The sequence below is a fragment of the Mobula birostris genome, chromosome 16 (assembly GCF_030028105.1).
Source record: "Mobula birostris isolate sMobBir1 chromosome 16, sMobBir1.hap1, whole genome shotgun sequence".
NCBI lineage: Eukaryota > Metazoa > Chordata > Chondrichthyes > Myliobatiformes > Myliobatidae > Mobula > Mobula birostris.
In genome coordinates this window covers 71,896,869-71,921,353 of record NC_092385.1, presented here as the reverse complement: position 1 = coordinate 71,921,353, position 24,485 = coordinate 71,896,869, and the positions used below count along the sequence as shown (strand labels likewise).

At 44.3% G+C, this 24,485-nt stretch overlaps 1 protein-coding gene across 1 annotated transcript in view; it reads right to left on the bottom strand.

The window, feature by feature from the left end:
* LOC140210884 (guanine nucleotide-binding protein G(t) subunit alpha-1) overlaps positions 1 to 24,485 on the bottom strand; it is a 104,648-nt gene that overhangs the window by 15,395 nt on the left and 64,768 nt on the right. The window contains exons 2-6 of the mRNA XM_072280140.1: positions 17,716 to 17,758; positions 9,819 to 9,960; positions 8,224 to 8,381; positions 2,815 to 2,943; positions 2,015 to 2,144 (exon numbers count right to left, since the gene is read on the bottom strand). Of these exons, the coding sequence (XP_072136241.1) occupies positions 2,015 to 2,144; positions 2,815 to 2,943; positions 8,224 to 8,381; positions 9,819 to 9,960; positions 17,716 to 17,758 (602 nt within the window). The remainder of the gene's footprint in view (positions 1 to 2,014; positions 2,145 to 2,814; positions 2,944 to 8,223; positions 8,382 to 9,818; positions 9,961 to 17,715; positions 17,759 to 24,485) is intronic.

Sequence of the window (24,485 nt, the reverse complement as noted above, 5' to 3'; positions counted from 1 at the left end):
CCAAAGTAGGCTCAAGAACAGGCTGCTCTAAAAAGCCATCTCAAAGTCATCAACAAATTCCCTCTCTTGTGATCCAACACTAATCAGATTTTCCCAATCTCCTTGCATGTTGTAGACCCCCATTACAATTGTGTCATCACCCTTATTACATGCCTTTTCCAGCTCTCTTTGCAATCTTAAGTCCACTTCTAGGTTACTATTTGACCCCCATAATGGTTTTTCACCCTTGCAGTTTCTTAACTTGACCCACAAAGATTCAACATTCTCTGGCCCTCTGTCACTTCTTTCTAAAAATGTAATTCCTCCTCTTACCAACAGAGCCACACCATTGACTATGCCTTCCTGCCTGTCCTTTTGATACAAAGTATATCCTTTGATGTTAAGTTCCCAACTATGACCTTCTGTGGAAAAACATGCTGTGGTTGTTTATTTTTAAATCAGAAGTCAGAGATGGAAAGAATAAGGAAACAAACTAAAGCAGAGGTACATCCCATATCTCATAAAGGGACAAACATAGAAGTTGCTGGTGAACACAGCAGGCCAGGCAGCATCTCTAGGAAGAGGTGCAGTCGACGTTTCAGGCCGATACCCTTCGTCAGAACTAACTGAAGGAAGAGTGAGTAAGGGATTTGAAAGTTGGAGGGGGAGGGGGAGATCCAAAATGATAGGAGAAGACAGGAGGGGGAGGGATGGAGCCAAGAGCTGGACAGGTGATAGGCAAAAGGGGATACGAGAGGATCATGGGACAGGAGGTCCGGGAAGAAAGACAAGGGGGAGGGGGGAAAAAACCCAGAGGATGGGCAAGGGGTATAGTCAGAAGGACAGAGGGAGAAAAAGGAGAAAGAGAAAAAGAATTTGTGTATATAAATAAATAAATAATGGATAGGGTATGAGGGGGAGGTGGGGCATTAGTGGAAGTTAGAGAAGTCAGTATTCATGCCATTAGGTTGGAGGCTACTCAGACTGAATATAAGGTGTTGTTCCTCCAACCTGAGTGTGGCTTCATCTTTACAGTAGAGGAGGCCGTGGATAGACATATCAGAATGGGAATGGGATGTGGAATTAAAATGTGTGGCCACTGGGAGATCCTGCTTTCTCTGGCAGACAGAGCATAGGTGTTCAACGAAACGATCTCCCAGTCTGCATCAGGTCTCGCCAATATATAGAAGGCCCTTCTCCCGATGCGGCCTTCTATATATATCCAGCATCTGCAGATTTCCTCCTGTTTGCGTCTCATAAAAGGGCAGAGATACAGCACAGGAGCAGGCCATTCAGCCCATCAAGTCCGTGCTGACATTGACCACCTATTTACACCAATCCTACATTAATCCCATCAAAGCCCTGGTCAAGTTTAATTGTCATTCAACCATACACAGGAACACAGCCAAATGCAGCAATATTCCTCCAGGCTCAAGGCGCAAAGCACAGAATCTACGGTCAACCACAGCACACAGCACATCAAAGCTATGGTAGCAAAAAAAATAGTTACAAAAAATATATAACAGATACGAATGTAGCCCAACTTCCTGAATGTTATGGCCGGTAGATTGATGGTGCATGGATGTTGTCACATGGCCACGTTTCTGCAAGAGCAGCTCAGAGCAGTTCCTCATTTAGTGCAAGTGCAGCCACAGACGAAGGCAATCTGGCTCATCGTCCCGGGAGTGAACACTGGAGTATAGCACCCGTGGGAGGAGCCAGCACCCCCACCAACCCAGTACGGAACTAGTGGGAAATTACAGTGGCCTACCAAACCTATTGTCATAAGACATGCTCTCCAATCCAGGCAGCATTTTGTTAGCTCTCCTCTGCACCCTCTCCAGTGTTTCCACTTCCTTCCTATAATGATGCAAGCAGAACTGAATGCAAAATTCCAAGTTCGGAAGTGATAGGATTATCCTGATTTGCAGTGGTCCTGGAGCAGGGATGAGGTTAGCAGTGATAAAAGGAGGAGGAACGAGATCCACCGCCTCCCCTTGGTGGCGGATGCCTGCCAGGCTTCCCCTTCACTTACCACTTCATCATCCTCTACCAAGACCATGTCATAGGCGCTGAGGGCGGCAATGAAGATGATACATGTGACGCCTTCAAAGCAGTGGATCCATTTCTTGCGCTCAGAACGTTGGCCCCCCACGTCAAACATCCTTAAAAAGAGGGGAAGGAAATAAGTGACAGCCAGGAATTCCACTTAATTGACCTTTGTACCAATGATTGCAGAGCAAACTGGCACCTCCACAAACAGGTTAATTAAAGCTCATAATCTAGGACCAGATGACACAGCCTCAGAATAGAAGAACAGAGATGAGGAGGAATTTCTTTAGCCACAGGGTGGTGAGTCTGTGGCGTTCATTGCCACACACTGCCGTGGAGGCCAGTTCATTGGCTAGGTTTATTTCATTTAAAGATACAGCATGGGACAGGTTCTTTCAGCCATTGAACTGCGCTGCTCAATAACCCACCGACTTAACCCTAGTCTAATCACAAGACAATTTACAATGACTAATTATCCCCCTAACTGGTATGTTTTTGGACTATGAGGGGAAACTGGAGCACCAGAAGAACACAGGAAGAATACATAAACTTTCTTTGAACTCCGAACTCAGAGGTCCCGACCTGTAATAGTGTCATGCCAACTGCTGTGCTACCGAAATAAAATTAAAAGTGGTTTTTGATAGGTTCTTGATTAATAAGGTTGTGGAGCTACAAAACTGTGAACTGTTGCACTAACTGCTATGCTACCACGCTGCCCCTGAGCCAAACGCTGTGTCGAGTGCATGGACAACAGGTGGGCCCCTCAGCGCCCATTGCCGGTACCTGAAGTTGAGATCCTTGAATCCGAATTGGGTCTCAATGATACCAGTGGTTTTCACTCGTGAGCGCAGCACATCTTGCTCAGTGGGGAGGTAGCCTGGCTGTACGATTCGATCCAAGTCATTGAGGTAACTGGAAAGCAAGGGATGAGGAGTCAGTAAACAGCCACCCGCCTTGCCCGTCGATGTTTATGCAGAGAAGGCAAGGTAACTAATAAAGTACTTGGACTTTCTCTTCCCCCTGTACAAGTGGCCAACAGTCTCTCTGTGTGCTATAGTGAATTGACTGACTGTCCTTTTAGAGGACATCTCTTAAGGTGAGCGGAGGAAAGTTTAGGGGAGATGTTAGAGGTAGATTATTTACAAAGAGAGTGTTAAGTGGTTAACGCGATGATGTTACAGCTCTGGGTGTTGGCGTTTGGAGATCAATTCCGACATCCTCTGTAAGGAGTCTCCCATGGAACGCATGGGCTTTCTCTGGGTGCTCCATTTCCTCCCACAGTCCGAAGATGCATCTCTTCGTAGGTTAATTGGTCATTGTGAATTGTCCTGAGATTGGGCTCGGGTTAAATCAGGGGTTGCTGGGGGGGATCAAAGGGCCAGAAGGTTCTATTCCACTCTGTAAGTGTCTGGAATGTACTGTACAGTGGTGGTTGAGGCAAGTACATTAGGGATATTTAAGATACTCTTACGTAGGCAGGTGATTGAAAGAAAATGAAGGGCTTATAGGCTATGTAGGAGGGAAGGGTTAGATTGATTGTTTGTGGAGTAGGTTAAAAGATTGACACAACAGTGTGGGTCAAACTGTGCTGTAGTGCTCTATGTTCTATGTTCTACTCTACACTGGGGGAAACTAATCACAGAAGAAGTGGACACTTCTGTTCAGTATGTAAGAGTGACACCGGTTCATTTCTCTGATTCTCCAGCTTATTCAGATGTTCTCCACTGTGTGAACATAGTCCAACAAACTGCCCCTCATTTCTGCCTTCCAGGTCTACCAATTTCAACTAGTTTTCATTCTCTATACCTGTCAATCGCTCCTCTCAAGCCGCCTTTTCCTTTATTGGTCCAATTGACCCCAAGGTTGCCATTCCAAAGTCTCCTTCCCCACTATTACTGACCTGCCTTTTCATTCTCTCAGAGCTTTTCCCCTTCTCTGCAATTTCTTTATATCCAACTTTTCCCAATTTTGAAATAAGACTGTCAAACTGTAATATTAACTTTCTCCACAGATGCTGCCTGTCCACCTGTGTTTTTCTAGCACCTGCAGTATTTGAAAGAGTAAGGGATCAGAAATCCCATTTATTCCGCTTCCTAATAAAGGTCAAGAGGTCAAATCCTTTGCTTCTATTGTCATCTAGGCTCAAAGTCCTGCAGCAGAGGGTTGTGAGTGTAGGACTGAAGAAACTGAGTTGTGTATTGCATATATACTTTGATAATAAATGAGCCTTTGAACCTTTGATATAATCTCTGCAAAATCCTCACATCATGGTATCACACATGAGGCTGCTAAACAAGATAAGAACCCATGGTATTACAGGAAATAGACTAGCATGGATGGAAGATTGGCTACAGGCGGGAGGCAAAGTGTGGGAATAAAGGGAGCCTTTTCTGATTGGCTGCTGGTGCTCCACAGGCATCGGTGTTAGGTGGGCTACTCTTCCCACGATATGTCAGTGATTTGGATGATGAAATTGATGGTTTTGTGGCCAAGTTTGCAAATGATGCAAAGTTACCTGGAAGGGCAGGTACTGTTGAGGAAGCAATGAGTTTTCAGAAGGATTTGAACAGATTAGAAAATTAGAAAAGAAGTGGCAGATGAAATAAAGTGTAGGGAATTGTATGGCCATGCAGTTTGGTAGAAGGAGTAAAGGTGTAGTCCACTTTCAAAATGAGGAGTAAATCCAGAAATTGGAAGTGAAAAGGGACTTGGGAGTCCTCATGCAGGTTGAGTCACTAGTGAGGAAGGCAAACGCAATGTTAGCATTTATTTCAAAAGACTAGAATACAAAAGCCAGGACGTGATGCGGAGGTTTTATAAGGCATTTTTTAGACCACATTTGAGTATTGTAAGAGCAGTTTTGTTTGCCACTACTGTATGATGAGTCATTGATGGCTCTGGGCCTCTACTCACTGGAGTTTATAAGAATGAGGGGGGATCTCAGTGAATATTGAAAGGCCTAGATGAAAGTAGACATGGAGAGTCTAGGACTAGAGGGTACATTCTCAGAATGGAAGGATGACCATTTAGAACAGAGAGGAGGAAGAATTTCTTTAGCCAGAATCTGTGGTGATGAATTGCCTCAAGTGGCTGTGGAGGCCAAGTAACTGGGTAAATTTAAAGTGGAGATTGATAAATTATTGATTAGTAAGGGGGGGGTCAAAGGTTACAGGGAGAAAGCAAGGGAATGGGGTTGAGAGGGATGATGATGGAGTGGTGCAGCAGACTCAATGGCTCCTATGTCTTATTGTCTGATGGGGCTGTGCTTTATGGCATATTTAGCTAAAAGATGGATGCTTGTTTAGCTGAAGACCATTTGAAAAAAAAGATCAAAGATTTGCTGGTGGTTTGACTAACATCATTAAAACAGATTCACTTACCCCTCTGTGGAGTCTAACAAATCTGGCCATGTACTATTTAATTTCAAACAAGAGAAAATCTGCAGACATTGGAAATCCAAGCAACACACACAAAATGCTGAAGGAACTCAACAGGCAAGGCAGCATCTATGGAAAGGAGTACAGTCAACGTCTCAAACTGAAACGTTGAATGTACTCTTATTCATAGATGCTGCGTGGCCTGCTAAGCTCCTCCAGAATTTTCTGTGTGTTACTATTTAATTTGCTCTGGTTGCCGTGTATCAAAACTGTCTTGGTTTCGAGACAATCTCAAAAACTGCAGATGCTGAAAATCTGTTCAGAAGACTTTATATGTTGACTCTATTTCTTTTTGTACAGATGTTGCCTGATTTGCTGTGTGTTCCAGAACTTTCTGTTTTTGTTTCAGGTTTCCAGTATCTGTGTTTTTGATTAGCTTCACTACAGCTCTACACACTGTTCTTACACATCTGGATAAAAAGGATGCTTATGTGAGAATGCTGTTCTTGGACTACAGTTCAGCATTCAACACTAGAATTCCCCTTCAGGCTCAACAAGAGGCTCAGAGAACTCAACCTTCACCCTGCTTTGTGTAGCTGGATCCTGGACTTCCTGTCAGATTGCCGGCAGGTGGTAAGAGTGGGCTCCCTCACCTCTGGCCCTTTGACTCTCAACACAGGTGCCCCTCAGGGCTGTGTACTAAGTCCCCTCCTTTACCCTCTGTATACCCATGACTGTGTCGCCGCCCACAGCTCTAATCTGCTAATTAAATTTGCTGATGACACTACACTGATTGGCCTAATCTCAAATAATAATGAGGCAGCCTACAGAGAAGGAGTCATCACCCTGACACAGTGGTGTTAAGAAAACAACCTCTCCCTCAATGTCGCAAAAACAAAGGAGCTGGTTGTGGACTACAGGAGGAATGGAGACAGGCTAACCCCCATCGACATCAATAGATACGGGGTTGAGAGGAACAGCTTTAAGTTCTTCGGCAACATATCACCGAGGATTTCATGTGGTCTGTACACATCAGCTGTGTGGTGAAAAAGGCACAATAGCGCCTCTTTCACCTCAGACGGTTGAAGAAGTTTGGTATGGACCCCCAAATCCTAAGAACTTTCTACAGGGGCACAACTGAGAGCCTCCTGACTGGCTGCATCACTGCCTGGTATGGGAACTGTACTTCTCTCAATCACAGGACTCTGCAGAGAGTGGTACGGACAGCCCAGCGCATCTGTAGATGTGAACTTCCCACTATTCAGGACATTTACAAAGACAGGTGTATTAAAAGGGCTTGAAGGATCATTGGAGACCCGAGTCACCCCAACCACAAACTGTTCCAGCTTCTACCATCCGGGAAATGGTACCACAGCATAAGAACCAGAACCAACAGGCTCCCAGGACAGCTTCTTCCACCAGGCCATCAGACTGATTAAATCATGCTAATACAACTGTATTTCTGTTATATTGACTGTTCATATTCAACCATCTTGTTACTGTTTTGTTGTACATACTGTTAGAGTGAGTTTTTTTGGGTAGATGATTTGTTTACACTTAAATGACTTTGGCCTCCAGACTTCTATTTGATTATTTGACAAAGTACTGTGGATTGAGTCCACAACAATGCGCTTCCTAAAAAGGTGTGAATACCCAATGCTTCTGGTGCCGTAGTTTGGCCAGATGCTGTAGTTATGAAGACAGTATTATCTATACATTATAAATATTAATTGTCTTCTATGTTAGCACATAAAATGCCAAATAAATGGATTGTGGATTTAATTGCATTCCTAAAGGTTGTGGATACCAACCCAGACATGTTGGCATCGGAAGGAAAGGATGGAGTTAGGTTTTGTGATATTTTGTATCTAGCTTCAATAGGGAACATTGTCTATGCATTGCCTATGCATTGTCTATAACTTCTTAAGTAGCGATTGCCTTTGTGTTTAGCATATAAATATCGAGCCCACATTGGGCTATCAGATCTTTCTACTGAAGGCATCTCCGTCCGTATGATGCCTGCTTGTTGTGTCGAATAAAGAAGCTGCTTTTTATCTACCAGTGACTCTGTCTCTCCAGTGATTTCATCCATGCCACCACACATAAATTTATTATAAATTGCTTTAAATTGCCCATTGCACATTTAGATGGAGATGTAACATAAAGATTTTCACTCCTCTTGTATATAAAGGATGTAAGTAATAAAGTCAGTTCAATTCAAATCACATGGTCAGATTACAATACATTGTGGACTCTTGCTCTCCGGGCAATGAACAGAATTCTTTTCTGCTGCGGTCCTAGTTGTGGCCATTAGGTGGTGCTATTGAGCTATACAGGACAAGGTAAGAATTTGGCATGGTGGAAGTACACCATCTATTGGCCACCCCAAGGCCAGAGGGATTGCAGGAACTTGTGTAACTCAAAGTATTGGGAGCTGATCCGGATCTCAAACCTATTTTGCCCACAGGAATTAATAACTAAAACTTGTACTTCGTTGTTTCTAAGTCTGTGTCACATGAGTTTCCAAGTGACTTCAAGTTTAACCGAAGTTTGTTAAATGGATGCCTGCCCTCATAAAACCAAAAGACATATGGTCTGCTCCACCATTTGATAATGCCAGATTTATTTTCCCTCTCAACCTCATTCTCCTGTCTTTTCCTTGTAGTCTTTGATACCCCTACCTATCAAAAACCTATAAATCTTCATTTAATTATACAGAATAGTCTCCAGCCTGTTTCGACTTCAATGGTAGGCCATGTTGCTTTTTTTCACCTCCAGACCACTGCCAGATAAGACAGAAAGTGAGGCCACCTACTAGCCAGCAGAGTCATTTAGCTGGTATTCCGAGGCTCGTTCAAAGCAGGCCTGGATTCCAGAGTCCTTCCAGAGGCGGCTGATAATCTCATACAGTTCCTTTGGCATGGTCCCCTCCTCGATTGTATCAGCCAAGTGAATCAGTTTACGTGAGTCATCCTGGGGGAAGAAAGGGTTATGAGTGTTGGTTGAACACTAACCTGCAGGAGGCAGTTCATGTCCACTGACAGCAAGAAGGGGCAGGGAGAGCTGTGGATAGGCATTGGACAAATGTTTAACTCTATTCACTGCTATGCTCCCCCTGCAGTGAATTCTCTGTCTTAGCTTTTTAACTGGCATTGGTATTGGTTTATTATTATCACCAGTACCAAGGTAGAGAGAAAAATTTATTTTGCATACTTTTTCTACAGATCAAATCATTGCACAGTTCATTGAAGTAGAAGATAACAAGGCAGAGTAAAGTGTAATAGTTACAGAGAAAGTGCGGTGGAGCTAAACAACGAAGTCCAAGGTCATAATGAGGTAGATTGTGAGGTCAAGAATTTGGCTTATCATGTATGAGGTCCATTCAGGAGTCTGGCACTAGTTGGATGGAAGCTGCCTTGAGCCTGGTGGTTTGTGACCATAGGTGTTTGTATCCTCTACCCATTGGAAGAGGGGAGAAAAGGACGAACATTTGGTTATGTTGGCTGTTTTACTGAGACAGAGCATAGGGGGAGGCTGGTTCCCCTGATGTGCTGTGCTGTGTCCGCAACTCCTTGTCTCATGCAGAGCAGTTGCCATACTGAGCTGTTGTGCATCCAGACTAATTGTCTTGCATCGTTAATCCTGGGATATGAGTTCAAATCTAACACTGGGAATTTAAATTCAAGTAGTTAATGAAAATGGTAAATTTTTAATAAAAGATATATCGGTGTGGTTCAAACCCATCTAATGTCCTATGTGTAGAATCTGTTAACCTTACTTGTTGAGGTCTGACCTGGGTGTAACTCCACATACCTCAAAGAGGTTAACTCTTAACTGACTCCTCAATATAGGAGTAAACAGGGAAAGATGCTAGTTATTCCACGTTGTTACCTTCTACCTCAGTGATTTTCGTTGCTCATAGTTGGTTGACTCTTCATCACCCTTCGTCTTATGAAGACAGGCTGAGAGAGCTAGGGCTTTTCTCTTTGGAGTGAAGAAGGATGAGAGGTGAGCTAACAGAGGTGGACAGGATGATAAAAGGCATTGATCAAGAAGGTAGCCAGAGACTTTTACCCAGGATGGAAATGGCTAATATCAGAGGGCATGTTTTAAGGTGATTGGAGGAAAGTATAGGGGGGACATGGGAGAGTTTACACAAAATGGTGAATGCCAAGGGTGGTGGTAGAGGAAGGTATTACTAGGGGCGTTTAAGAAACTCTTAGGTAGGCACATGGATGATAGTAAAAATGGAGGTCGATGGAGGAGGGAAGGGTTAGATTAATCTTAGAGTAGTTTAAAAGTCAGCCCAACGTCGTGAGCTGAGGGGTCTCTACTGTAATGCAGGGTTCTCTGTTCGATGGTCTTTGTCTGGAGATGACAGCTTCCTCGTCATATACTCAGTGCACTCACCTGCCTGCCGCTGTCTCCGTAGCCAATGTTCAGTGTGTTCATTGCCTTCACAATGGCCATCATAGATTGTAGGGTGTTGCTGTAGATGATGGCGATGAACTCCAGACACTCCTCCCGGGAGTAGCCATCCTGGTGAATAATTCTGTCAAGCAACAGAGAATGAGGACACGTGAAGCAAAATGAGCCTCTTGATAAGTTTATGGCTGATCCTCTATTTGTACCTTTCGACCTGGGCCCTCTGTTCTCCCAACATCCAAAGATTTAAGATATACTTTAGATATCCACATTGACTGTGACTGAGAATTTCAGAGATTCACAAGCTTTGGATAAAAGGAATTTCTCCTCATATCAGTCTTGAATAGTCTGAGCGAACTAGGGCTTTTATTGTTGGAGTGAAGGAGGATAAGAGATGATTTGATAAAGGTGTACAAGATGATGTGTGGGCATGTGGCCAGGGGTTAAGGCATTGGACTAGTGACCTGAAGGTCGTGAGTTCGAGCCCCAGCCAAGGCAAGGTGTGTTGTGTCCTTGAGCAAGGCACTTAATTACACAGTGCTCTGCGACGACACTGGTGCCAAGCTGTATGGGTCCTAATGCCCTTCCCTTGGACAACATTGATGTCATGGAGAGGGGAGACTTCAGCATGGGTAACTGCTGGTCTTCCATACAACCTTGCCCAGGCCTGTGCCCTGGAGGGTGAAGACTTTCCAGGCGCAGATCCATGGTCTCGCAAAGACTAACTGATGCCTTTACTTTACTTTTACAAGATGATAAGAGGCATAGACAGAGTGAGCAGCCAGAGAATTTGTCCTAGGGCAGAAATGGTTAGTATTGGGGGGCATAATTTAATGTGATTGGAGGAAAATATAGAAAGGGGGTGTCAGATGTAAGTGGAACGCCCTGCCAGGAGTGATGGTGGAGATGTTACATTAAGGGCATTTAAGAAACTCTTAGATGAGCACATAGATGGAGGACTATGTGGAAGGATAGGGTTAGATTGATCATAGATTATGTTAAAAGGTCATGGTTTGAAGGGCCTGTACTATGTTGTTATGTTCTATTTTTTATGAATGTCTGACTCTTACTTTGAAGCAGTTCCCTGGTCCTAGATTATTAATTTGTGTATATAACTTCTCTTGCGCCAGTTGGTGGCGTAGTGGCATCAGCGCCGGACTTCGGAGGGAAGGCTCCTGAGTTCGAATCCAGCCGGCTCCCTTGCACGCTTTCCATCCGTGCTGGGTTGAGCGTCGAGCTAGCAACTCGGCCTTGTAAAAGTAAGAAAGCCTGCTAAAAAAAACACCATCATGACGGCGTCCCGATGACTCCACTCGGAGTTAAGGGCAAAAAAAACCAAACCTCTCTTTATAATTTCTGGCATTCCCTCTAGGAATCATGATTATCTGTGATCTTTTATTTTTCCAAACGTTTAATCTGTATCACCAGGAGACTACTTCCTCTCCAGGAACGAATCTAATGAAACTATGTTACATTGTCTCTCAGTCAAGTATATCCTCCTTTGGGCACGAAGTCTAGAGCCATACACAATCATATAAACATACATAAACATACACAATCATATAACATATAAACCTACACAATCATTTAAACATATATAAACATACACAATCATATAAACATATATGTAATTTAAAAATACAGTGGATTCCAGATGGGCCGTCAGTTAATCGGGGCAGCTGTTTAGTTGGGCAACTCTTAAAGAACAAAAACTGAATTGAGAAAATAGTGAGGATTCCCTTTGTTTACTTGGGACACTATGCTGCTTAATTGGGACAGGAGATTGTTGCCAAACAGTTTCTAACTAGCGTCAGTTGTGTGCGCTTGTGTGTCTGTTAAATACTACCGCATGCTTAGAGTAAACAGTTTTCAAATAGTGTCAGATGCATGTTTTTTTTAAAAAGCAGTGATTTTTGTCACAGAGTTGGTGAGCAATAAGCAGTAAGACAATTCAGAATTGTTTTGCTCACTATAGTTTCAAGCCTGAAATGGCCAAGAGTGAAAATGAAATGATTTCACTACTTCAACAAGTTAGAAAATACAATGAATGTGAAGGTATCGACAAACATCTTGAATGTTACAATGAAAATGGAGAGTTCAAAAGCATTGTATGAAGGCAGTCCATTATCTGCACTAGGTGTCTGCGCTGATTTTGTTCATTTAGTCAATCAAAAGAACACAGCAGATGAATTCCTCCGGCGATAACTATTGGGAATTAATACACAGTTTGAGAGTACTGTAGAAGTAATGGTAGTGTTCTAATTTGTTCTGTATTTCAAGTAAATGCATTAGATTAGATTAGATTAGATTGTGCCAAGTACAGATACAAAGCCAATGAAATGCAGTTAGCACCTAACCAGAAATGCAAAGAATAGTGTTATTTACAAAATAACTGTGAATAACAAGTAAGTGCTACAGCACACAAATATAAAAGTACTGAGACAGTACAATATGGGTGCAATACTGCTTAGCGCTGTGATGTGAGGTTCAGTACAGTCACAGCCTCAGGGAAGAAGCTCTTCCTATGCGTGCTAGTGCGGGAGCAGAGGCTCCTGTCGTGCCTACCGGGTGGGAGGAGAGTAAGAAGTCCATGGTTAGGGTGAGGTGCATCCTTGATAATGCTTTTCGCCATGCCCAGGCAGCGTTTATGGCAGATGTTCTCAATGGTGGGCAATTGGGTGCTGATAATCCGCTGGGCGGTTTTCACCACACGCTGGAGTGCTTTGCGGTCCGATACGGGACAATTGCCATACCACACTGAGATGCAGTTGGTGAGTATGCTCTCAATGGTACAGCGGTAAAAGTCCGTCAGTATCCTGGGACAGAGGTGAGCTTTCTTGATGCTCCGCAGGAAATAAAGGCGCTGTTGTGCCTTTTTGATCAGGATGGAGGAGTTCAGGGACCAGGTGAGATCCTGGAAATGTGGACACCAAGGAATTTGAAGCTTGATACACGCTCCACTACAGCTCTGTAGATGTAGATGGGGACGTGAGTGTGGCTCCTAGCATGCCTGAAGTCCACAATGATAAATATTATTACTCAGTTACATGCTAGCTTATCTCTTTGTATATTTTTTTAACTTTCCATGTAACTTCAGCTGATTGGGACAGCCACTTAATTGGGCCAAAATGTACTGGTCCCAATTAACCAGAATCCACTTAACATCTATTGAATCTCATCACAGCTCACCAGTATGCATTATAAATGGTGATTTTTAAAAATGTTACGACATAAGACAAGCAATTGAATTGTTGATTCACAGTAGGCTACAGACCAAGTGCTGGTAAGTGGGATTAGAATAGATTTGGTTGGCATGGGTGTTGGTCATTTGGAATCTGTTTCTGTGACTTTATAACTCTAATATAACTAGAATGAAGAAGCACAAATGGGAACTGTTATCGGTGTTGTGGTTTATTGAGTATTAAAGGGTGCTGTTTATCACTGAGACTAGCAAAACTGAGTGACCTAATGTTTCGGTATGCGAGGTGTGAGTAACAAAGGGTTTACTGATGTAAATAATCTCCTTGGCCAACCTGCCGGTGGGAGGGAACCAACTTGCTGAATCAGATATTAACCTTTCATGCTATTGGTCCATCACAGGGGGAGAGAAAATCAGGTCAACTGCTGTTTAACACACCGGCCTCTCCTGATACACAGTCCTGTGTATTTTACAGTTGTTTAACAAACCAACCTCTCCTGATACACCGTTCAGTGTATCTTACTGCTGTTTAACACACCGGCCTCCCCTGATACACCGTTCAGTGTATTTTACTGCTGTTTAACACACTGGCCTCCCCTGATACACCGTTCAGTGTATTTTACAGCTGTTTAACACACCGGCCTCCCCTGATACATGGGTCTGTGTATTTTACTGCTGTTCAGTACACCAGCCTCTCCTGATACACAGTTCTGTGTCTTTTACCGCTGATACACACCTGCCACTCCTCATACACTGTTCTGTGTATTTTACCGCTGATACACACCTGCCACTCCTCATACACTGTTCTGTGTATTTTACTGTTGTTCCATACACGGGCCTCTCCCGAAGCACTGTTCTATGTATTTTACTGTTGTTTAACACACTGGCCTCTCCTGATACACCATACTGTGTATTTTTCTGCTGATACACACCAGCCCATTCTGATACACCGTGCTGTGTATTTTACAGTTGTTTAACACACCGGCCCCTCCTGATACACAGTTCTGTGTATTTTACTGCTGTTCAATGCAGCGGCCTCTCCTGATACACTGTTCAGTGTATTTTACTGCTGATCCATACACTCCTGATACACCATATAACCACATAACAATTACAGCACAGAAACAGGCCATCTCGGCCCTTCTAGTCCGTGCCGAACTCTTACTCTCACCTAGTCCCACCGACCTGCACTCAGCCCATAACCCTCCATTCCTTTCCTGTCCATATAGCTGTCCAATTTAACTTTAAACGACAACATCGAACCTGCCTCAACCACTTCTGCTGGAAGCTCGATCCACACAGCTACCGCTCTCTGAGTAAAGAAGTTCCCCCTCATGTTACCCCTAAACTTTTGCTCTTTAACTCTCAACTCATGTCCTCTTGTTTGAATCTCCCCCACTTTCAATGGAAAAAGCCTATCCACGTCAACTCTATCTATCCCCCTCATAATTTTAAACACTTCTATCAAGTCCCCCCTCAACCTTCTACCGTTCAGTGTATTTTACTGCTGATACACATCGGCCTCTCCTGATACACGGCTCTGTGTATTATTTTTGAAAAAATAATTTGGAGATATAGCCTGGAACAGGACCTTCCAGCCCTTTGAGCCTCACTGCCTAGAACACCCGATTTAATGCTAGCCTAATAAAAATGACAGTTGTAGTTGTGCTGATATGCGACTAGTGAAAGCAACACACTGAGTCGAGCAGAGTCTGGTTGAACCGTTTACTGTTTGAATCGGTGTGCGCTTAAGTAACCCGCTCCCTGCAACCCCCACCCTTTGTGGGGTGGAAGCAACGTCATCTTCCAGGCCGCGGTCTGCCCTGCACTCAGAGCCCTTTCGGTTGCCGCTAGCTGTGGGCTTGCCGGCGAGTGCTGGAGCCGATTTGCTTGCTGTGTGGGCGAGCCGCCACACAATTTATAATGACCAATTAACCTACTAACTGGAGCAACACACACAAAATGCTGGAGAACGCAGCAGGCCAGGCAGCATCTCTAGGAAGAGGTGCAGTCGATGTTTCAGGCCGAGACCCTTCGTCAGGACTAACTGAAGGAAGAGTGAGTAAGGGATTTGAAAGTTGGAGGGGGAGGGGGAGATCCAAAATGATAGGAGAAGACAGGAGGAGGAGGGATGGAGCCAAGAGCTGGACAGGTGATTGGCAAAAAGGATACAAGGCTGGAGAAGGGAGAGGATCATGGGACAGGGGGCCTAGGGAGAAAGAAAGGGGGAGGGAAGCCCAGAGGAAAATGGAGAGCAGGCAAGGAGTTATTGTGAGAGGGACAGAGAGAGGAAAAAAAGGGGGAAAAAATAAATACATAAATAAATAAATACGGGATGGGGTAAGAAGGGGAGGAGGGGCATTAACAGAAGTTAGAGAAATCAATGTTCATGCCATCAGGTTGGAGGCTACCGAGACAGAATATAAGGTGTTGTTCCTCCAACCTGAGTGTGGCTTCATCTTTACAGTAGAAGGGGCAATGGATTCAGTCTTATATTCCGTCTGGCCTGATGGCATGAACATTGATTTCTCTAACTTTTGCTAATGCCCCTCCTCCCCTCCTTACCCCATGCCTTATTTATTTATTTATCTATCTATCTATCTATCTATTTATTTATATATATATATACTTTTTCTCTATTGTATTGTTCATTGTCTTTTGCACATTGATTGCTTGTCCATCCTGTTGGGTGTGATCTTTCAATTATTTTATTACATTTCTTGGGTTTACCTAGTGTCCCTGCAAGAACACGAATCTCAGGGTTGTATATGTGACATATAAGTACTTTGATAATAAACTTACTTTGAACTTTGTAGGGTCAGGACCTGAAATGTCAGCTGCCAATTTCCCTCTGTAGATGCTGTCTGACCCTTTGAGTTCCTCCAGTGTTTTGTGGCACAGCTCTGGGGACCTGGGCCCTCTCCTGTTCATGGATGCTGCCAATGTGGAGGTTCCATGTTCTTCCCGTGACCATGTGAGCTTTTGCCACTGCCACAGTCTCCTCCCACAGCCTAGTGGTGAGCTAGCAGGTTCATTACCCACGGTCAACCATCACTTAGTGCAGTTAAATGACAAAGGAAACTAAGGGGAGTTGGTTGGCATGTGGGTGAGCGTAGGTGGGAGGCCATGGAGGAAATGGTGCTGGTGGGATGGCTCTGCTGGGAACTAGCATGGGCGCAACAGACCACATGACAAAAGGAGGACATAACCGATGTTCCCACTGGGATGTACAAGGTTCTGAAAATAATTGGAAAACTGGTTAATGGTTCCTCGAGGTGGATTGTCCAGGACTATTGTGTTTAACTTAAGATTAAAGATTATCTTCATTTGTTCCATGAACATTAAAACATACAGTGAAATGCATCATTTGTATCAAATTAAATAAGCAAGGAATGTTCTGGGCAGCCCACAAGTGTTGCCGTGCTTCCTGTGCCAAAATAACGTGCCTAAAACTCATTAACCCTAAATGTACATCTTTGGAAGGTGGGAGAAAACGGGAGTACCAAGAGGAAACACACATGGTCATGGAGAGAACATGCAAATTCCTTACAGGCAGTGGCAGGAATTGAACCCCAATCTGTGATCACTTGCATAGTCATGGTGTTTTACTAAGAGCTACGCTACTGTGTTGCCTTCAACCAAAGGGTGAACCATCAGTTATTTCTAATTGAAGTAAGAAAAGTTTTACTTGAACAGAGGGTTGTGAGATTTTAGAATCATTGGCATTAGAGGGCTGTAGACATTTAGTTAGTTAGATTGCATTTGGATTTAGATCATTTTTGAGAAATAAAATCAAAGGTTTTGGGGATCTGTTGGTAAAGTGAGATTGACACCAATGATTGGATCATTTGTCGTTTTGTTGAATGTGGAGTGGACTGAGAGGGGAATAGCGGGCTGTGGTGAACAGTCTTCTCCCAAGTGTTCTTGTGGAGGTTAAGGAAGACAGAGGATCTTGAAATTCAGTACAGAATACTCAATAGAAGACGACAAGACCATAAGGCATGGGAGAAAAATTTGGACATTCAGCCCATTGAGTGTAATCTGCCATTTCATGAGGAATTCTGCAGATGCTGGAAATTCAAGCAACACACATCAAAGTTGCTGGTGAACGCAGCAGGCCAGGCAGCATCTATAGGAAGAGGACTGACGAAGGGTCTCGGCCCGAAGCGTCGACTGTATCTCTTCCTATAGATGCTGCTTGGCCTGCTGCATTCACCAGCAACTTTGATGTGTGTTGCTGCCACTTCATCATGGCTGATTTACTACCCTTCTCAACTCCTTTCTCCTGCCTTTTCCCCTTAACTTTTGACACCCTGATTAATCAAGAACTTATCAACCTCTGCCTTAAATGTACCCAATGATTTGACCTCCATAGATGGAATATGAGGTGCTCCCCCTCCAAACTGAATGTGGCCTCATCGTGGCAGTAGAGGAGTCCATCGAACAATGTGTCAGAATGGGAATGGAGATTAGAAATGTCTGGCCTTCGGTAAATCCTGCCCAGGAAAGTAATAATGAATTCCACAGATTCACCACCCTCTGGCTAAAGCACACACACATCAAAAGTTAAATCCAGTCTCTAATCCTTTACTTCTGCTGACTGCAGTAAACACATTCTAACCAGCTTCTGGGAAATCTTTATGTGTTACTGATATAAAAATAACACTTCACTGAGCAACTTACTTCATCTGCTTGACAATGGTGCTCTTGCCAGATTCGCCAGCACCTGGAAGAGAGTAAATGTAATTAGAACGCAAACAACAGGAAGTCTGCAGATGCTGGAAATTCAAGCAACACACATCAAAGTTGCTGGTGAACGCAGCAGGCCAAGCAGCATCTGTAGGAAGAGGTGCAGTCAACGTTTCAGGCTGAGACCCTTCGTCAGGACTAGAAGGTATTTGTACTCAGTTGTGAGGCATTCTGTGTACGCAAGGTGGGGAGAACTGTTTAAAGGGTGGACGGGTGGTGCGTGTGAGGTGTTGGGAAATAGGCTGCTGCTTTCCCCTAGATGGACTGAAAAGCCAACATAAGACATAAGACCATTCGGCCCATCGGGTCTCCTCATCATCCAATCATGGCTGATTTATTATCCCTCTCATCCGCATTCTCCTGCCTTCACTCCATAACCTTTAATGTCCCAATTAATCAAGAACTATCAACCAAATTTGTGATGGCTGACTGCGAAGTCCCGAACTCAAAGATTTCAGACTCTATCCAATGTAAGTAGCCACAGGTACCCTCAGTAAAGGGAGGTCCTACTGCAGTTACCCAGTCTTCAAAGACCAGTTCACTTCCCTGTTTATCCTCCATGGTGAGTTTAGCAGCCAATTCCCATGATATGAGCAGTGGGTCCTCTCTCCCTGCCAAGGAGGTGATACTTCCAGCTTAACAAGTGAGTTCAAACACAGTTCATAAACACAAGAGATTCTGCAGATGCTGGAAATCAAGAGCAAGACTCAGATCATAAGCACAATAACCATCACAAGTATACCCAATGACTCGGCCACCACACCATCTGTGACAATGAATTCCAGAGATTTACCACCTTCTGGCTAAAGAAATTTCTCCTCATTTCTGCTCTGAAAGGATATCTTTGTATTCTGAGATTGTGACCTCTGGTCCTAGACTCCTATAAAAAAGATCTTCTCCACATCCACATTATCTAGGCCTTTCAATATTTGGTCGGTTTCAATAAGATCCCACCACATTTTTCTAAACTCCATTGAGTACAGACCCTGAGCCATCAAATACTTCTTATGTGTTAACCCTTTCATTCCCAGGCTAATTCTTGTGAACCTCCTCTAGACCTTCTTCAATGCCGTCACATCCTTTCTTAGATAAAGGGCCCAGAATCGATTGGGAGAAGTGTGCAAATGCAGTTACTTGTTTTCATGCAAAGCCACCGAGAAGGTTCCAGCATAAAATGGGGACACTGCCTAGCGGAGCGTTCGTCAAAGGACCAGTCGACGGAGAAGCATGAGACAGAATAGTAGGGATTTGACTCATCAAGGCTTCGGTGGGGATGGGCCTAGGTGAGGTAAGAACATAAGTTACTTTCAGATCTCTTTCCTCCTCTAACTTAAGAATAGTGGGACTGCAGGGCCAGTTTTCTACTCTGGATGTCAGATGTGGGATTTCTGGGAGACTTCCAGCTTCCCTGATGGCCACATTTGCGCCAGGTGCATTGAGCTGCAGCTCCTTGGAGACTGAGTTAGGGAAGTGGAGCTGCAGCTCGATGACCTTTGGCTTGTTAGGGAGATTGAGGAGGTAATTGATAGGAGCTACAGGGAGGTAGTCACACAGGGGCCACTGGAGACAGATAAGTGGGTGGCAGGGAAGGGACAGCATCAGGTAGTGGAGAACACACCTGTGGCCATCCCCCTTAACAATAAGTACTCCATTTTGAGTACGGCTGGGAGAGTGACCTAGCTGGGGGAAGCAACAGTGGCTGTGCCTCGGACACTGAGTCTAACCCTGTGGCTTAAAAGGGAGGCAGCAGTAATAGGGGACTCGACAGTTAGGGGGACAGATAGGCAATTCTGTGGGCGTGAAAAAAAAAACACGGATGGTAGTTTGCCTCCCAGATGCCAGGGTTCGTGATGTTTCTGATCACATCCACAATATCCTGAAATGGGAATGTGAGCAGCCAGAGGTCGTGGTATATATTAGTAATAATGACATAAGTAGAAAAAGGGAGGAGGTCCTGAAAACAGACTACAGGGAGTTAGGAAGGAAGCTGAGAAGTAGCACCTCAAAGGTAGTAATCTTGGGATTACTGCCTGTGCTACGCAATAGTGAGTATAGGAATAGAATGAGGTAGAGGATAAATGCGTGGCTGAGGGATTGGAGCAGGGGGCAGGGATTCAGGTTTCTGGATCATTGGGACCTCTTTTGGGGCAGGCATGACCTGTACAAAAGGATGGGTTGCGCTTGAATCTGAGGGGGACCAATATCCTGGCTGGGAGGTTTGCTAAGGCTATTGGGGAGAGTTTAAACTAGAATTGCTGGGCGGTGGGAACTGAAGTGAAGAGGCAGAGGAAAGGGTAGTTGGTGCACAAATAGTGACAACTTGTATGCAGTTGTGAGGGAGGATAGGCAGATGATAGAACAAAGATGAATTTAGCCTGATGGTTTAAGGTGTGTCTATTTTAATGCAAGGAATGTCATAAACATGGCGGATGAACTTAGAGCATGGATCAATACATGGAACTATGACATTGTGGCCATTACAGAGACTTGGATGTCTCAGGAGCAGGAATGGCTCTCGATTGTGCTGGGCTTCAGATGTTTCAAAAAGGATAAGGAGGGAGGCAAAAGAGGTGGGGCCATGCACTGTTAATCTGGGATAGTGTCATGGCTGAAGAAAAGGAAGAAGTCATGAGGGATTGTCTACTGAGTCAACGTGCGTGGAAGTCAGAAACAGGAAAGGGGGCAGTAATTCTACTTGGTGTTTTTTATAGACCCCCTAATAGTAACAGAGACATTGAGGAGCCGATAGGGAGGCAGATTCTGGAATGGTGCAATAATAATACGGTTGTTGTGATCAGAAAAATTAACTTTCCTAATATTGATTGGCATCTCCTTAGAACAAGGTGTTTAGATGAGGTAGAGTTTGTTAGGTGTGTTCAGGAAGGTTTCCTGACGCAATATGTAGATAAGCCTACAAGGGGAGAGGCTGTATTTGATCTGGTATTGGCAATTGTACCTGGTCAGGTCGCAGATCTCTCAGTGGGAGAGCATTTTGGAGGTAGTGATCACAGCTCTATCTCTTTTACCATAGCATTGGAGAAGGATAGCAGCAGACAATTTGGGAAAACATTTAATTGGAGTAGGGGGAAATGTCAAGCCATTAGGCAGGAACTTGGGAGCATAAATTGGGAGTAGATGTTCTCAGGGAAATGCATGGCAGAAATGTGGCAAGTGTTCAGGGAACATTTGCATGGTGTTCTGCATAGGTATGTTCCATTGAGGCAGGGAAAGGATGGTAGGGTAAAAGAACCATGGTGTACAAAGGATGTGGAAAATCTAGTTAAGAAGAAAAGAAAAGCTTATGAATGGTTCAAGAAATTAGGTACTGTTAGAGGTCTAGAAAGTTACAAAGTTGCCAGAAATGTGCTTAAGAATGAAATTAGGAGAGCTAGCATGGGTCCTGAGAAGGCCTTGGCAAGCAGGATTAAGGAAACCCCCAAAGCATTGTACAAGTATGTGAAGAGCAAGAGGATGAGCTGTGTGAGATATGGTCAGACCAATCAGATGTGATAGTGGAAACCTATACATAGAGTCGGAGGAGGTAGCAGAGGTACTTAAAGAATACTTTGCTTCAGTATTCACCAGGGAAAAGGACCTTAGCAATTGTACGGATGACTTACAGTGAACTGAAATGCTTGAGAATATAGACATTATGAAAGACATCAGTTAAGTCACCAGGACTAGACCAGATTTACCCCAGGCTACTGTGGGAGGCAAGAAAGAAGACTGCTGAGCCTCTGGTGATGATCTTTGCATCATCAATCAGGACGGGAGAAGTACTGGAGGATTGGAGGGTTGTAAATGTTGTTCCCTTGGTCAAGAAAGGGAGTAGTGATAACCCAGGAATTATATACCAGTGAGTCTTATTTCAGTAGTGGGCAAGTTGTTGGAGAAGGTCCTGAGAGGCAGGATTTATGAACATTTGGAGAGACGTAATCTGATTAGAGATAGTCAGTATGGCTTTGTCAAGGGCAGGTCATACCTTACATGGCCGATTGAATTCTTTGAGGGTGCAACAAAACACATTGATGAAGGTAGAGCAGTGGATGTAGTGTATACAGTGTACAAGGCATTTGATGAGGTTCTCCATGCAAGAGGGCGACCTTGCTTTGTGAATCCAGCATTAGCTTGCCCACAGAAGCCAAAGGGTGGTTGTAGGTGGTTCATATTCTCCATGGAGGTCGGTGACCAGTGGTTTTCCACAGGGATCTGTTCTGGGGCCCTTCCTCTTTGTGATTTTTATAAATTACCTGGATGAAGAATTAGAAAGTTTGCTGCTGACGCAATGATTGAGGTTGTTGTGGATAGTCTGGAGGGTTGTCCAATGTTACAGCCGGATATCATTAGGATGCAGAACTGGGCTGAGAAGTGGCAGATGGACTTCAACCCAGATAAGGGTGAAATGGTTCATTTTGATAGGTCAATTTTGAAGACAAGAATATAGTATTCATAGTAAGACTCTTGGCAGTGTGGAGGATCAGAGAGATCTTGGGGTTCACGTCCACATTAGGGTTAGGGTTAGTGTTAGCACTGCTATGCAGGTTGACAGTGTTGTTAAGAAGGTGTATAGTGTGTAGGCATTCACCCACCATGGGATTGAGTTCAAGAGCCAAGAGATAATGTTACAGGTATACAAGGCCTTGGTCAGACCCCACTTGGAGTGCTGTGCTCAGTTCTGAATACCTCCCTGCAGGCAGGGTGTGGAAACCATAGAAAAGGTGCAGAGGAGATTTACAAGGATGTTGCCTGGATTGGGGAGCATGCCTTATGAGAATAGGTTGAGTGAACTTGGCCTTTTATCCTTGGAGCGACGGAGGATGAGAGGTGACCTGATAGACGTGTATGAGATGATGAGAGGCATTGTTCTTGTAGATAGCCAGAGGCTTTTTTCTGGGACTGAGATGGCTGACACAAGGGGGCGTAATTTTAAGGTGCTTGGAAGTAGGTACAGAGGGGATGTCAGGGGTAAGTTTTTCACACAGAGAGTGGTAGTGCATGGAATGCACTGCCAGCAATGGTGGTGATAGGGATATGGAGCTTAGAAAAATAGAGGGCTATGCGGTAGGGTAATTCTAGGCAGGTTCTAAAGCAAGTTACATGGTCAGCACAACATTGTGGGCCGAAGGGCCTGTAATGTGCTGTGGATTTCTATGTTCTGAAATTGCTCAAAATACTCCAAATGCAGTCTTATAAAACCTCAGTCTTAATCATACCAGATGAAATGTGAGAACGGACAGAGTACAGGAGAGACATCTTTGCATAAAGGATTGTAAGTGTGTGGAATTCGCTTCCAGTGTAATGGCAATGATCAGTTGGGTTCATGGGATCTCCTGCAGAAACTGCTATCTCTGGGGCCTGAGACTAGGTGGGATAAACATCCAGAAATGTCCTGGAGGGAGGCCAGGAATCTGGGAAGCAGCTGATGGGTATGCTATAAGGCCCTTTGCAAAGAGGCCTCAGGCGCCAATTTTTCCTGTATAACACAGGGGTGACATGGTAGTGTAGTGGTTAGCACAATGCTTTACAGTACCAGTGACCTGGGTTCAATTCGCACTGCGCTGTCTGTGAGGAGTTTGTATGCAAGGGAGATGAGGCTGAGTACAGGGCTACGTTAGGTTACTTTGTCACATGGTGTGAGCAGAATTATCTGCAGCTTAATGTGAAAAAGACTAAGGAGCTGGTGGTAGATCTGAGGAGAGCTAAGGTACTGGTGACCCCTGTTTCCATCCAGGGGGTCAGTGTGGACATGGTGGAGGATTACAAATACCTGGGGATATGAATTGACAATAAACTGGACTGGTCAAAGAACGCTGAGGCTGTCTACAAGAAGGGTCAGAGCTGTCTCTATTTCCTGAGGAGACTGAGGTCCTTTAATATCTGCTGGACGATGCTGAGGATGTTCTACGAGTCTGTGGTGGCCAGTGCGATCATGTTTGCTGTTGTGTGCTGGGGCAGCAGGCTGAGGGTAGCAGACACCAACAGAATCAACAAACTCATTCGTAAGGCCAGTAATGTTGTGGGCATGGAACTGGACTCTCTGACGGTGGTGTCTGAAAAGAGGGTGCTGTCTAAGTTGCATGCCATCTTGGTCAATGTCTCCCATCCACTTGGTCAATGTCTCCCATCCACTACATAATGTACTGGTTGGGCACAGGAGTACATTCAGACAGAGACTCATTCCAACGAGATGCAACACAGAGCGTCATAGGAAGTCATTCCTGCCTGTGGCCATCAAACTTTACAACTCCTCCCTTGGAGGGTCAGGCACCCTGAGCCGATAGGCTGGTCCTGGACTTATTTCCTGGCATAATTTACATATTACTATTTAACTAATTATGGTTTTATTACTATTTATTATTTATGGTGCGACTGTAACGAAAACCAATTTCCCCCAGGATCAATAAAGTATGACTATGACTATGACTATGTTCTCCCCATGACCACATATGTTTCCTCCAGGTGCTCCAGTGTCTTCCCACAGTCCAAAAACAACCCGTTTGGTAGGTAGTTGGTCATTGTAAATTGTCCCTTGATTAGGCTAAGATTGAATTGGAGGATTACTGGGTGGTGTGTCTCCGAGGACTGGAGGGGCCTATTCCACCTCATTCTCAATTAAAACAAAATAAAACAATATTGAACTATAGAGTCATGGAGTCATACAGTGCAGAAACAGATCCCTTCGCTTAGCTACCCATGTGGACAAG